At 59.7% G+C, this 15,010-nt stretch overlaps 1 protein-coding gene across 4 annotated transcripts; it reads right to left on the bottom strand.

The window, feature by feature from the left end:
• Nucleotides 1–1,373: 1,373 nt before the first annotated feature.
• Nucleotides 1,374–14,028, bottom strand: PGF (placental growth factor). Of its 4 annotated transcripts, none has more exons than XM_040641645.1 (7): nucleotides 13,610–14,028; nucleotides 12,355–12,397; nucleotides 7,731–7,927; nucleotides 6,886–6,962; nucleotides 4,752–4,781; nucleotides 4,582–4,644; nucleotides 1,374–2,149 (listed from the first exon to the last, which is right to left on the bottom strand). In XM_040641645.1, the coding sequence occupies exons 1-7, from the start codon at nucleotides 13,682–13,684 to the stop codon at nucleotides 2,122–2,124; spliced, it is 513 nt and encodes a 170-aa protein (XP_040497579.1). In that variant the 5' UTR covers nucleotides 13,685–14,028; the 3' UTR covers nucleotides 1,374–2,121. The 4 variants fall into 4 exon arrangements, with proteins under 4 accessions (XP_040497579.1, XP_040497580.1, XP_040497582.1 ...); XM_040641646.1 differs by having other exon boundaries at nucleotides 12,355–12,394; XM_040641648.1 differs by lacking the exon at nucleotides 4,582–4,644.
• Nucleotides 14,029–15,010: the final 982 nt, after the last annotated feature.

The following is a 15,010-nucleotide window of genomic DNA, read 5'->3' as shown; positions in this document are numbered from 1 at the left end:
AAGCTATACGGGCTGGGCTGGGGTCCCCGGAGCTGAACCAGAGGCCTGACCAAGGGGGAGGGGCACTCTTCTCAGCTTTCAGTCTGTCAAAGGCAGTGGCTCAGGATGGCAGCTGCCCAGCGGGAGAGAAGGGCATGTCTCCTGCACAGCATGTCCCCCGAGGCTGGCCCACACCTCCTGTGTGACCATGCCAGAAGCACATTCTGACCAAAGCATCCTCCACGAGGGCCCAGGCCTCAGTGAAGACACTGCCAAGGGCAGCTGCCTCAGCAGTGCTGCTCCACCCCACCCCACCCCACCCTACCCCACCCCACCCCACCCCACCCCACCCTACCCCACCCTACCCTACCCTACCCTACCCTACCCTACCCCACCCCACCCCACCCCACCCCACCCCACCCCACCCCACCCTACCCTGCCCCACCCCCACCCCACCCCCTACCCCACCCCACCCGCACCCTACCTCCACCCCACCCTACCCTACCCCACCCCACCCCACCCCACCCTACCCTACCCCACCCCACCCCACCCTACCCCACCCCACCCCACCCCACCCCACCCCACCCCCACCCCACCCCACCCCACCCACCCTACCCTACCCCACCCCACCCACTACCCTACCCACCACCCCACTACCCACCACCACCCCACCCCACCCCACCCCACCCCACCCCACCGCACCCGACCAAAGCTCTGGCTTCCCTCCAGAGCCCGAGGCCAGCCCCTACCCTCCTGGTCCCTGTGGGTTTGTCCTGAGCAGCCTCGGATGACAGAAATGGGGACCCCCTCCCCCCCGCAACACATACAACATGCACGCCTGGCAGGTCACAGGCAGGTGGGAACCTGACAGTATGTGGTTTGGACTGAAAAAAGAAAAAAAGAGAACTTTTTCTCATTCCATGCCACGGTGTTCAGGAGGAAAGCAGAGGAAGATGGGAGGTAAACAGAAGAAACCAGGCATCTGCAGACCCCTGTGCTCAGCAGCACGAGCGGGTGGGAGTGTTGCAGCTGGGGCATCCCCTCCGAGGGAGGGCCGGGAGGAGCCTGGGAGCCCCCTTCACTCAGGGGCCAGGGGGCCAGGCCATGGAGTGGAGTGGGGGGCGGGGCTTGGGGGAAGGGAAGAGGCGTGTGCTCTTGAATTTGAGCCTGTTCAGGGGTGGCTGGGGCCAGGGGCCCCCACTTTGAGGCCAAGATTACATCTTGGGAACCCCTCAGGATGGGAGGAGTAGACCCCAGGCTTTTGCCTGAAGCGGCAGGGAAGGTACCACAAGGTGCTGTGGGGGTGGCCCTGAGCACCTGGGCCCTTCTTCTGTCCCACTTCCTTGTTCTGCGGCTGTGGGCCGCCTCTCCGCAGACACACTCCCGAAAAGCTGTTTCCAGACTAGGATACTTTATTCAAGAGAATCTGGCTTGGCAGTCAGACAGCCACTCAGGGGCTGCTGGCTCCACGTCCAGCCTGGGGCCCCCTCCTTTCCTGTGTCCCTGAGAGGGGCAGGGGGTGATGTCTTGACCATAAAGAACAATGTCCCAGCACAAGCAGTGACAAGATGTGAGGAGGGACCTAGGGGACAAGCCGTGGCAGAGGCCCCCCCAGGCTACCCCCGGCCTCCACAACTGAGCTGTCGGGTCTGCAGGGTGCCGAGCGGCTGCCAGGCGGACAAACGGACAAAGCAGCAGCAGGACTGGTCCATCTGCTGCCTGCCTTCCCGCGCAGCCTGGGCCAGGGCGCCACAGCAGGCCCCTCTACCCCTACGTCCCCAGGCCAGGGTCGCTTGTCCACGTGGAGCCCCAGGCCTGGGCCCAGGCGGCCGTCCCGCTCTTTCCCACTCCAGGGGAGCCCGCTGGGGCCTGGCTGTCCCTCACGAAGCCACAGGTCTTGCTTCTTCTCCAGCCGAAGCACACGCGGGTCTGGGGCTGCCTTCTTTCTCTCACGTTCTGTTTAAGGCACTGAATTCCTGAGGGTCCTGTCCCTCCCTGCCCCTCATCTTGGAGGGAGCAAGTCATTCAGCAGGGATACAACTGGCTAATAAATAGAGGGCAGGTGTCAGCAGGGAGGTAACTGAGTGTGGCCGTAATAAATACAGGAGCCGGGGGTGAGGCGTCTCTCCTCTGAGGGGCCGGTTACCTCCGGGGAACGGTATGGCCGCACCTGCCAGAGACCAAACACAGAAAGGGGGTATCAGCACCCTGTGAAGATGGGGGTCCCTCCTATGGGAGGGGAGGCAAACCTGGAGGGAAAGCTTGGACAGGGAGCACAGGGAGATTGCAGCATTCCTGCTTACACCAAGGCCAAGAAGCTAGAAGTTACCCTTCACCAAGCCCTTACCCCGGTGCCCAGCCCTGTGCTAAGCACATTTTCATTGCTCTTTAACAACTTCTTATGAGAAAGGCCCTGTTATCACCTCCCTTTCTAAGACAAAACAAAACAAAACAAAACAAAAAAAACCCTAAAACCGACTTAAGGCTCAGAGAGGTTAAGAAACTTGTCCGAGGTCACACAGCTAGTCAGTGACAGAGCCAACTTTAAACCCAGTCTGGCTCCACGCAATAATGTCTCTGGTTAGTCTAGGACAGCAGTCTCCTAAAGGGGGGTATAAGCAACCCAAATGCAGATGGAGATTGTCCAAAGGGCCTGTGAGTACTGATGTTGTTCAGAGAGCGGGTCTTCAGCCTGCACAGAATCCCCTGCCTGAAGACCGTCTGCGTGAGAGTGCCTGAGGTCTGCTTCCCCACCACCCCACCCACAACTGCCCTGCTCCTCCTGGGAAGGAAAGAAGCATCTTGCCCCTTCCTAAACTGGGTCAGTGCTTTGCCCCAGGGTAAAAGTACTGGGGTGGGGACAGTCAACTAAAGGACAATGAAAGGACAACTTGAGATACTGAGGTGTTAGGAAAGGAGATAAGGCCCACAGGCTTTTGCAAGTCAAGTGGCTTCCAAGTCTTCCGCTTTCAACAAAACTGAAGAAGAATTTAACCAAATTGTCAGCTAATATGTCAAGAGAAGCGATTTTTGTTAGCAGATCACCTTGAGGCTTTTGGCAAATAACTTGGAAGGAGTTCAAATGACTGTGTGACATCTAGTCCCATTTATTTATTTATGTGAGCATGATTTCTCAACCTTTCCATCTATTAAAAAATGAGAATGGAATTAATGCTGAATCCTGTCTCAGTCTGGCAAGAGGTAACATTCATTAATGGATTCATTAACTAATTAAAAAGAGGTAGCCACCCCATCTCGCTGAGATGCACTCCCGGCGAGACTGATTAGAGTTTCGTGTTTCGCGTGTATTAAGATACGATGTATTTGTGCTGTTTCGATGGATCGGCACTACTAAAATCACCGTGATGATTTATTCCAGGGGAGAACTGAACTTAGAGTTTTCTGTTCACAGGAAAATGAAAATCATTCAAATGTATATATACCATGGTCAGGGCAGATAAATACGACAAGGTGACACATCAGGGACTTCTGAACATTAAAACATATTAAGTTAGGCTACTCTGGGAGAAGTGGAAGGGAAACACAAGGTCAAGGGGGAAAGAAGCAATGCAAACACGCGACAACTGAAGCAGAGTGTTCACATTTCTTTTTTAAAGTGAAAGACGGTGGGGCGCCTGGGTGGCTCAGGCTGGGGGAGCCCCGCAATGACCACACTGCCAGCTTCTCCTTCCAGTCCGTGCCTGGGCCCAAGAGAGAAATGAGGGCCACACACATTCAGGGAACCAACATCCCCAGAATCCCTGTCTTCATGGAATGGGGTGCAAGTCTCCATTTGTGGAGGGGAGGGCTCATGGGGTAGGACATGGGTCCGCTCCAGTCACATGGTATGAAATGATTTCCGGGGTCTGGCACTGGGAAGAGGCAGGCTCTAAAGGAGAACCACCGTGTGACTGAATTTCTGTGCCTGTTACTATTTACTCTCACAGATGTGGGTTTTCCCCTTCTGGAATCCTCTCCCAGCCACACGCAGGCCTGGGCTCCAGCCTGGGCCTCCAGGTGTGAAGCCAAGATGGGCAGGGAACATTGAGAGGGAAAGAGGAAGCTAGTGGACCCCCAAGGTCCCCTGCATGGGTGGGAAGCAGAGGGGTGGCAAAAATAGGGGCCTGGGAGCCAATGGGCGGGGGAGGGGGTGTTTGCCCCTTCCTGGGGGCACTAGGACGTAGCCCTGGGTACGTCTGTAGCTGTCGGACTTTTCATCACTAGAATGTAAGCACTGTAAGAGCAAGTATGGTGTTGGTTTGTTCACTGAGGTGCCTGGCACACAGTAAGTGCTTCATAGATGTCTGTAGAATGACTGAGTGCTCCCCTCCTTCTACACATAGAGAGAAATAAGGCTCAGAGAGGTGACTTGACTTGCTCAGGGCCATGAAAAGACTCGAGGCTAAGCCTGATCAAGAACCAGGGTCCCCTGATGCTTCCTGGGCCCTAGATTCTCTGAGAGGTCCTTGCTCCCTGTTCTGCCCCAAGACTGCCCTGGGCCTTGCTTTTCCCCTTCCCGACCACTGATCCCTGTGGCAGGGCTGGGGCTCCCCTCTAGCCCGGCCTCCTTGCCATCCCTGGTCCCCGCCTCCGCACACTCACAGGTGGCAGTCTGTGGGTCTCTGCTTCTCTCTCTTCCTCTTCCCCCTGCCCTTGGGTCTCCTCCTGCAATAAGCCAAAAGCGTCAAGACAAAGTGGCTGGGGGGGCCCCCATGCTAGGACAGGGGCTGGCAGGCCCAAGAATAGCCCGGAGCCCCAGCCAGGCCACTTACCTTTCTGGCTTCATCTTCTCCCACAGAGGCCTGGGAAAACAGAGAGACCAGGGGAGAGTCAGGAAACCAGTAAGTAGGGCTCCCTGCCACCCCGACACCTCTCAGACCTCCAGAGCCTGGGTCCTGCAGTTTGTGCTGGCACCACTAGGGGGCAGGATGGAGCCGGCGAGGGAGGGATGGCCAGAGGCTTCTGGGCTTCAGCTTCCCCTCTAGGCTCTTGTGACCCCACCAAGAGAGATAGGAATCTCCTCTTGGGGCCCCTTTCCACACCCTTCTGCACTCCTCAGCCTCTTGGCATCAAGTGTGTGGACTTCTGAGTTTGTTCTCTGCTGACTTTCTCCGTTCACTTCCTTCCCTTGTACCTGACCTTCCTCCCAGAGTGCATTGTGGGAGATTCTGCAAGGACAGTGAATAAGGCGCAAGGCCCTGGAGGGTGGTTGCCACCAGCTGAGGCTCTGCCTGTCAGGGCACAACTGCCACCGCCACCCTGGGGATGTATGCCACTGCAGGGGGTGGAATGAAGGGAGGTGAGCGCCAGCTCCATAGTCACCAGGCAAGTCCTGGCTCAGCCTGCGGGGCTGTGGCTGGTGGCCCAGAAGTGAGAAGAAAGGTGTCCCTGTTGCCCAGCCCATTGGAAGGGGACAGGACCTCAGTCTCCCCTGGGAACAGGGATGGGGACGTGGGCAGTGTGGTAACAGTCCGTTCTGGCGCCAGGGAATGCTGCCCTAGGCCGGCTATCTCCCCCGGGAGCCAGCACCGGGCACTGCCCGGGCCGGTACGGGCCTCTTGGACTGCCCGGTCATGTCTCTGCCATCTTGGACCCTTCAAAGACACTCTTGCAGCCTCAGTCTCCCCAGTCTGCCTGCCCCAAAAGAGTGGCTGCGAAGGCAAAGGCGACATAGACGATGAAAGGTCACCGAGCGGCACTGTGCCCGGAGGGCTCGCGACTGAGCCATTGTCACATGGCTAAGCCCTGGCCAGGACGGAAGGGAGGAAACGGATTGAAGCAGGGCCTCCGGCAGAGGGACGGTGAAGAGGGCCTAGAGCCTGGGCTCAGGTCCAAAAGGGGTGGCCAGAGCCCTGGACAGTAGGCCGGGCAAGCCCAGGGCAGTGCTGGGGCTCCGAAAGAATGCGGTTATGGCCAGGAGACGCAGCACGAGAAAGGGCAGGCGCGGGCGTTAGATAAGGTGGGGCTCACTCGCTCGCTGTGGCCAACAATTAACTGTTCCAAGCCTCAGTTTCCTCATCTGTAAAATGAGGACAACAATAGTACCTACTACCTCCTAGGGTTGTTATGAGAGGAGGGACCTTGTCTGTCTTGCTCACTACTGCATCCCGAGCACCTAGGACAGTGCCTGGCATGCAGCAGGCAGTCGGTAGGTGTTTGCTGAATAACTGAAAAAACATTGAAGGGCCTAGTGTAGGCTAGGCACAGAAGAGGTGCACACGATAAATGGCAGTCACCCCCCGGTCTTCTGGTCCCAGGACCTCTAGTCCGGTGTCTCTATCCATGGCTCGGGGCACCCGGAGAGTACCAGGTTCCAGCCCATCTCTCTCCTCCCTGAGCCTGATTAAAGTGCCAGACCTGCTGCTGCTGGTCACGAATGTTCAGGGTGCCTTGGGCAAAGGCGGCAAGACTGGTGCTGGGCAGAGTCTCTACCAGGTAGAGGCATGACTTTAAAGAAAGCCCACTGGCTCCTTCTTTCTGCCGCTTTTCTCCCGCCAAGCTCATCCCTCTCTGTGCCCCTCAGTCCAGTGTCCCTTTCCCCGGGGGCACCAGCCGGGCCCGGAATGAAGTCCAGGCTGGCAATGTCTTCGGCCCACACTCCTCTTCCAGAGCTGTGGCAGCTCCCCCCATCCTAGGGAGAGGGACAGCGTGCCCTCCACCCCTGCACAGCTAGGAAGGGCCCAGGCTTCCTCTACCCCTACGGCTTCTCGAGCAGCTGTGCTCCAGCTGATGGGACCCCTTCCCCAGGCCAACCCGGCCGATGTGGGGGATACACGGCAGCTGCCACTGGTCCCTGACTTCCTTGGTCTCCCTCAGCCAGGAAGGAAGTGCAGGAGGGCTGGGCAGCCACTTGGCTGAGGTGGCCAAGTACAAAGGGCCTGTCCCTGCCGCTCCCTGAGGACCTACCTGCACTCGCAACGGATGTGCTGAGAGAATGTCAGCTCCACGTAGGAGGGCCGGTCCTGGGAGCGGATCTTCAGGAGCTTCAGGGAGAGAAGGGTTTGATGCCTGGGTTGGGGGATGGCCGTGGGTTTCCAATATTCTCTCCACCCTCTCCTCGCGAGGAGGGCCAGACTCCTTGTTTCCCACCAGCCTTTGGATGACGTACTCTCATTGTGCTCTGAGTGGGGGGCAAACAGCCCTCGCGCCTGTGCGTGGGTCTGAGGGAGGCCCCTGCCCCTCCTCACCCAGAGCCACCGGCATAGCACCAGCGCAGGAAGCGGGCCCTGCTCTGGAGTCAGGGAGACCTGTGTGCGACCTCGGCTCTTCCACCTGCTGAGCAAGCGAGAGAGCAGCTCTGAACGGCGAGTTCTTCCTCTGTGCACAGGCCACGTGCCTTGAGGGACTGAATGTTGAGGTAACAGAAGTCACACTTATGAGCGCCTTGCACAGGGCTTGGCCTCACGAGCAAGTGCTCGATAAACCAGTGTGTGTGTGTGTGTGTGTGTGTGTGTGTGTGTGCATGTGCGTGAGCGCAAAGCTCAGGGTGCCAAATGCCCCCAGCATGCACGGGGACTTCCTGAATCTGAACAGACTTCTTTTCCAAGCTCAGCCAGATATCCCTGGGTCCTGGGGTAGGACCCAGCGAGAGCCCGAGAAAGCTGGTAACGGAGGAAGTGAGTGGGCTCCAAGCTGGCACGGGGGCCCGTGAAGGGGGATCACCGCACCGCTGGGGCGGAGAGAGCTCGGGCCTGGGCGACCGTTGCAGGCCCCGTGGCCGCGGCCTGCTCGCCTTCCCCCCCGGCGCCTACCTGCATGGTGACGTTGGCGGTCTCCACCGGCACACAGTGCAGGTTCTCGTCGCCGCAGCAGCCCGTGCAGCGCAGCAGGGAGACGCACGACGGGCTGAACATGTGCTGCACCTCGCTGGGGTACTCCGCCACGATGTCCACCAGCCTCTCCAGGGCCCGGCAGTAGCTGCGGCCCCACACTTCCTGGAAGGGCACCACTGCGGGGAGGCGCACATGGCCGGGTCAGGCCGGGAGGCGCCTGCTCCTCCACCCCCAGCCTCTCCAGGGCCCGGCAGTAGCTGCGGCCCCACACTTCCTGGAAGGGCACCACTGCGGGGAGGCGCACATGGCCGGGTCAGGCCGGGAGGCGCCTGCTCCTCCAAGCCCCAGTCCCCGCTCCCCAGGCCCTGCAGGGCCTTCCAGGTTCAGCCCACGCTCCCTACTCCAGGAAGCCCCGAGCCTCCCGTGCTCTGAACTCCTGACACGAGGCCTCTGGGGTGACTGCTGGACCTGGCCGCAGCTCATCTGCAGCCAGAAATCCCAGTGCGGCGGAGTTTCTCTGCTCTGTTCTCAGCGCAGGCACCCACATCGGCTTGGGTGCCCTTGGAGTTTGGAGGAGCGTGTCTTGGCAGCTCCTCAGGCCCTCTGGGTCTTTCTCAGGCCTGATCGAGTGCTTTCTCGATGGTGGGGAATTTGCAGAAAGCAGTCAGTTCTGCATGACTGGCTTGTAGAGTCCCACAGGGAGGGTTAGCCTTCCCTCCTAGTCCTTATTTTCTGCCCCGCTCTGACCCAGCTCCTCTACCTGGCAGCCAAGGCCACAGACAGCAATGTGCCCCGAACCCACTCTCCGTAGCCATCAGACATGCCCTCACACCACATCCAGCTGCATCACTGTAACTCCCACCTTTGGGACATGCTCCGTGTCCCCTTCCCGTTTCTAACCAAATAAAGCCCACCACCCCACCTCCTCTCTGAAGCCTTCTCCAACTTCTCCAGCCTGAACAGGTGTTTCTCCTTGGAGCAGAATTTGGCCCCTAGGGTTTTGCCTTGTCTGGGCCACCAGTAGAGCTTATCTCCTTTACCACCAAGTCGAGGCTCCATGAGGACAGGAGCCCAAGCACCTGGGAAACACAGGCTAAGTAATTACTGATTGGTTAGACGATAGTTCACTAAGAATTATCAGGGACATCTCTGACCTCTTCTAGGTCCTGGTGTGGTCATGACCAGGATCTGGTGTGGGTTGATGTGGAATCTCTCAAAAGATGTTCCTTCAGGGGAAGGCCTGGGGCCTGGTCCCAAACAGAGGCTCATAAGAAGTGAGTAGCTAGAGCTAGGAGACCTGGCTTCTAGTCCTGGCCCTATCTGGGCCGTGTGACCTTGGGGAGGTCACTTAACCTTTCTGGGTATATCAGTTTCCTCAGCCAGGAGAAAAAAAAAAAGGTTGGGACTAGATGGTTGCTAAGGTCCCTCTTGGCTCTGACAGAAGGTCTGGGATTCTGTGCGTGCAACCCAGCCCAGCCTTGAGACCGTGGGCAGAGAGACCTCTCCCACTCTGGGTCATCCTGCCCTATACCTGACGGCTGTCCTCAGCTGATGGGGGAGGATAGGGCAGCTGGATCACCTGGCCCTAGAGCCGTGGGCTCTTCCGACAGCCCCTCACTTCTTCCCATGGCCTTTCTAGGAGGCAGAAGGGGCCGAAGTCCACTCCACTGAGCCTGCAAGGCCTAGTCTCAGGGTAATCTCCAAGGAAAAATAAACTTCAGCCCTAGCAGAGGTCCTCTGGAAAGGGCTGCGAGCGGATGGAAAATACCCAAGAGGCAGTGTGTCCCCGTGGAGCTGAGCAAGGCAGCCACAGAGGCAATAAACCATGCTTATCTGGGTGTCTGCTGCTCTATTCCACCCTGTCTGCTTAGGGGGCACTAGGGGCTGGGCCTGGGGATAGGCGGGAGACCAGATGCCTCCCCTGATCCCACCTCCCCAGGCCACGGGGATACTTTCCCTGGACCCAAGTGGGAAACAAGCCTGTCTCCCCGTAAGCAGCCACAGCGCCTTGGGGAAGCGGACCTGGGCGGTACAAGGCCAGAGGAGCACCTCCGTATTGTAACCCCACGAGCGTGTGTTTAGTCTGAAATCCACGAGCACTGCGTAACTCTGAGTGGTTCATCTCTGCCATAGACGACATACATAACAGCAGAGGAACGGCCTGCTGCCAAAGCGCCATAGAAAGCTCAGGCTTCTGCTCTGGGATCAGCCGTGGGGGGCGGGGGGACAGCAGCAGAAAAGGGGCACCTCAACCCCTCCCACTCTCACACAGACCCCCACCCAGCTGGGTCGCAGGGCCACGGCGAGGTTAAGCAGAGCTGCCTGGGTTTGGCGGCTGAAGGGATCTCCTTTCCTCGCCCCACACCCCGCCACGCTCCAGGGCCCTGAAATCTGCCACTTTCTGAGCCACATGGCCTGACCGTGTGGGGAGGAGGAGGGGGAGAGGGCTAAGAAGAAGGCGGGCTGGCCCGGTTTACCTGGCAGCCACCAGGAAAGAGGGCAATTCAGCCCTGGAGGCCACTGTCTAGGCGTGTGGGAGAAAGAGAGGGGGCTGTGTGAGGGGCTGGAGCGTGGGGACTGCTCCCAGATCGGGGCTGAGCCCCTCAGCAGAGACCCCTGCTCAGCTGCTCCCGAGAGCACTTCCACTGGCCCCAGACCTGCTCCAGAGGAGGGTGGGGGTAAAAGGAACCGGAGGCCATGGCTCCATCAGGCACGTGGCCAGGGCTGGACAGTCCCATGGGGCTGCTGCTGGGGCTTCAAATGGGCTCTCAGCAATCTCTTGCCAGTTCCAGGGGCAAGCCTCCCATCTTGCTCCAGCTGCCTACCACCAAGGACAGAGGAGCCCCAGGAAGGGAAGTGTTTCATCCTGAGAGCAAAACTCCTAGGGACGGGCCACAGAGCTGGGCAAAGCCACTGGCCACTAGCCTGGCTTCGGCAGGTGTCCCTTCCACGGCCCTGGCAGGGCACACATCCAGCTTGCCGAAAGGGACATCCTGCTCATGCCTGCTCAGTCCTGAGCCACGGGAAGGTCTGGTGCTATGCAGAATGACTTTGCCACACATACTGAGGCGCATCTGAGGCTTTAGGGGACCCCAGGGGCCTTTCTGAGCCTCAGGTTCTCCTTCTATAAAATGTGGAGAATACGAATGCCTTCCCAGTTCATAGCCCGTGGTCAGCACAGAATTACAGTAAATGCCCAATACTAGCACCATGAATAGTAATAGTAAAAATCAATGTCCGTGGCTGCAAAGTGCAGAGCATGCTGTCTCTTGTCTGGTGTTAGCAAGAGGGGATGGTATTTTCAGATTGTAGTGGCTGGGGTCCAAAACTCATGGTACTTCCCCTGGCCACAATACAGCTCCCTGACTGCCTGGGATGACAGGTGAGCTGTCCTAATGAACTGACATGTCTAAGCCTTCTCACCCCTGTCTCTGGGAGATATAAACGCCTGTGTCTCCTCCACGGAGTCAGAGAAGCCCACAATCTTAGAAAAAGAACCTTGAATAGCATGTAATCTAATGTTCCCATTTTACAGATGAGGAAACGGAGGCTCAGACTTCTTTGGTAACTGTTGTCTGAAATACACTAAAAGCATCAAAGAGACCACGGGGTGGAGATGGCTGATGGGCCCCTCCCCAAATCCCAACAGCATAGTATTGTGCCAGTCCCAGAGGGCATGGCAGGGAGAGGGGGAGGGAGTCAGTAAAGTTAAGGGCTGTTACCTCCCCCACCTTCTCAGTGCCCGAGGGGCCTGGGACTCAGTGCCCAAGGGGCCCAGAAGCATAGCCAGGCCCAGGAGAGGCTGGCCACCAGGTGGTCAGGGCAGCAGAGGGAGGGTGTTCCCGGCTTTCAGAGGCTATCACAAGTGTGCGTGTGCACGCCCCTACACGCTCCCTCTCCCACGGCACGATAGGAAGCCTCAGTAGCGGTGTGTGGCTTCACTGCACGTCCCAGAGAGGCAGGCAGGGAGGAGCGAGGCAGGGGGCCTGGCATGGGACTCCTGCCTTCTGCACGTATGTCTCTTTGGCAACCGACACACCCTTTGAAGATTCCCTCTTGATGCAACCCAGGGTGGGGAGTGGAGGGGCCTGGGAGGGCAAGACTCATGTTCTGTCTGTTTGTAATCAATGGAAAGGCCTGGTCAGATCCCCGCAGCTCCACCAGGGCTGGGCTTCTGGGAAGGTCCCCTCGCCCCTCCCTAATCCTCTTGACTGCTTGCCCACTGCAACCAGCTCCCGGACCCCTAGTGCGGCCCCTGGCTCTCACTGCCTGCACTGCCCTCCGAGACCCCATCTGCCTCCTTACATCATATTGGGAAGGGGCTCTGAGCCAACTGGACGAACCCTGGGTATACTGGCCCCAGCCTCACTGTGTGCTGGGTGACCCTGGCCCAGGAATACACCTCACTAGGCCTCTAGCTGCTAATAGAAGGATTTCTCAGGTCCTGCCAACTTTGTCAGCCAGGATGTCAGCCAGCTTGCTGACTCTCCTGAACTTCCTATCAGCCTGTGCCCATCCTCGATGCCAATCCCTTCTTATCCTCTGCAGAGGACAGGGAGGAGCGGGTTTGGTAAGCATGTGCACCCCAGCCCAGCGCGCTTACCTTCCATCTCCGATGAGCCATTCCCAGCAGACACGGCCGACTGCTGCGGACAGAAAGGGGCAGTGATGAGGGGGTCCACCTCGGGCCTCTGCACTCTGTGGCCAGCTTGGCAAGAGCGTAGAGGCCCCTCCGAGCTCCTTGTCACCCGCTGCACACACTCTGCCCTGTCTCAGAGCTGCCTCTTCCCGAGTGTAACTAAAACCTCACTAGACCCTTGATGGATCCCACCCCTCTCTCTGGCCTCAGTTTCCTCATTTGGAAAGGGCGGGAGGCTAGAGGATTTGGGAGACCCTTTGCCTTCCTCATCTCAAAGATCTTGCAATCCTTAGGGGTCTCCCTTCTCCCCAGCCCCAGGCCGGCCCTGCTGGGCCCTGTGCAGCATGCCTTGGCTGGGCGCCAGAGCCCGGGGGAGGTGATCAGCTGGTGGGAGCTGAGGGGCTGGAGTGGGTGGCGCCATGAGCTGGTGCTGCCGGTAAGGTTACACCTCTGGCCAGCCCCGCAGCGGACACGTAGTGACAGGTAGTGGGGCTCTTCCATCCCACAGGGCTGCCCAGCCCACCCGCTCCTCGGTTGGAGCTGGAGACTCCGGGGGCAGCAGGACAGTGCAGTGGGAAGGGATCTCATTGGCTTTGTCAGGATTTCACTGCCCAAGCTGGCTCCCAGCCAGACTCACCCGGCTCCTGGGAAAAGGGCCCTGCTCACTTCCCCAGGCCCTGCATGCAGGAACTCCCGACTGCCCACCCGGGAAAGAGGGCATAGCAGGACCTCTTGTCTCACCCCCAGCCCACCCAGGAGCCCTGGGATCACCCAGAGCCCCAGTGGGGGCAGGGCCCAGCCTCCCCACCAATGGCCTCTTCAGCTGGCTTCCCCTCCACCAGGCCAGGTCAGAGGTCCTGGGGGCGCCTGCCTGGTCATGGGGCCTCGACCCTGACCACAAGGCCAGGGACCCGCCTGGGATTAGTGGAGAGATGCTTTTAGCAAAGCCACCAGGGCTCCAGAGGCCAGACAGGAAACCTCCCTCCCTTCCCTGTGGCTTCCCTGCCCCCGCCAAGACAGACCCCGGAGCTTGAGTCTGGGACAGCCCCGCCTGAGGTCTCCTCCCAGAAGACGTGGTCCAGGCTGGCTCCTGGGAAGTGTGTGGACATCCGTGGAGGTGCCGCTCCCCTGAGTGGGTCTATGATTTCAGAATCCCTGCCTCGAGTGCTGGGGGCTGGGAAGATTAGGGGGGCCAGCCTGGGGTTGGGATAGGTCTTACCTGGGGGGGCACAGCGGGCAGTGCCAGCCCAGCCAGGAGCTGCAGGAAGCAAGTGAACAGCCTCATGGCAGGCATCTTCTCAGACGTCCCAAGCCAGGAGGTTCCAAGGGAAAACCACCATGCTCGGCCCCCTGGGGGAGCCCCTGGCACAGGAGGAGAGGACCTCACTGCTGCCCCGAGGTCCCCGCAGGTGGCCCGAGCATCCTCTGGAAGCCCCAGGAGCCTGGACGCCGCAGGTAGGGCTGGGGCCGGGGCACCTGATGCGGAGCGCCCGGCGGTGCGGGGCGCTGTGGGGCAGGCCTGTCCCCGGGGAGGGCCCGTCGGGCGCCCAGGGCGACCCCAGGGCCTCTCTTGGTTGGCCAGTGGAGACGCAGCCTCCTCTTCAGACTGCAGCTCCCTTCTGGGACCGCAGCCTCTTGGCGACTGGGTTTCAAGGGCCGTGAGTGGGGCGGGGCTGCAGGCCCGCCCCGCCCACCGTCGACGAGGCCTGGGGAGCGGCCGAGCGCCTCGCGGGGCTGGGGTGGCTGCGGCGGCGGCGGCAGCGCGGACCCGAGAGCGCCCGGCCCGCCGCGCACGGAAGGGACGCCCCCCGCCCCCTTCGGCCCCGCCGCGGCAGCTCCCGCCCCGCCGCCGCCGCCGCCCAGCGCGCCGTTGCCCCCGGGGCCGCTCGGAGCCTGGTGCCCCGCGGGGCGCCCGGGATCTAGGCGGCACCCGGTGCCGACCCGCAGAGGGGCGGGCGCCTGCGCTCCCGCTCCTCTAGGCCGGCGTGGGTGCGGGCAGCCAGGTGGTGGAGCCCAGTGTTTGGCACACGGCTCCTGACTTTAGCAGCCCCTGCAGAAACTGCAGCTCCAGATCCGTAGGAGGACAGCAGTGTGGTCTGGCCCTTTACGATGCCACCTATGCCATCCCCACAATCCTCAGGGGTGAAAGGATTATTAAGCCCGTTTGATAGATGAAGAAACCGAGGTTCCCAGAGTGCCCCTGCCTGTATATGTTGTACATACATATGCACTCTTGAAAAGTGTGTGCGTGTGTGTCTGTGTGTTTTTGAGGAACTGACGAGACAACACACAAGCGTGGGACTCCAGAGCTGCCTCTCCACCCCAGGCACTATTAAGCACTCAGACAGCAGAGCACCCAGCTGTGGGCACCTGGCTGAGGGTCCAGCACTATTTCCTCCTGTGGAAAGCAGTTTTCTCAGGCTGCCACATGTGGTTTGGAGAGTAGCCTAGTGCGGCATTTCCTCCCTGTCCCAGGAGAGGGAGGAAATACTCTTAAGTCAGCAGGGGTCTGCCTCAAGGGGTCTGTGTGTGTGTGCGTGTGTGCATGTGTATGGGCATTCGTGTGTGACTGTGGAGGTCCACGTGTGCCATGAGTCTATGTGGTCTGAGTGTCTGTCTG

The sequence above is a fragment of the Ursus maritimus genome, unplaced genomic scaffold, assembly GCF_017311325.1.
Source record: "Ursus maritimus isolate PB19 unplaced genomic scaffold, ASM1731132v1 scaffold_25, whole genome shotgun sequence".
Classification (NCBI taxonomy): Eukaryota; Metazoa; Chordata; class Mammalia; order Carnivora; family Ursidae; genus Ursus; species Ursus maritimus.
The sequence above is the reverse complement of the archived record's forward strand: the minus strand, read 5'-3'. Positions and strand labels throughout refer to the sequence as shown.

Excerpts from the sequence above, each read along its gene's own strand:
- PGF (XM_040641645.1), bottom strand. The coding sequence starts at position 13,684 with ATGCCTGCCATGAGGCTGTTCACTTGCTTCCTGCAGCTCCTGGCTGGG. Across the intron at positions 12,398-13,609 it reads TGCCCGCTGTGCCCCCCCAG|CAGTCGGCCGTGTCTGCTGG; the intron begins GTAAGACCTATC and ends TTCTGTCCGCAG. Across the intron at positions 7,928-12,354 it reads TGGCTCATCGGAGATGGAAG|TGGTGCCCTTCCAGGAAGTG; the intron begins GTAAGCGCGCTG and ends GCCTCCCCGCAG.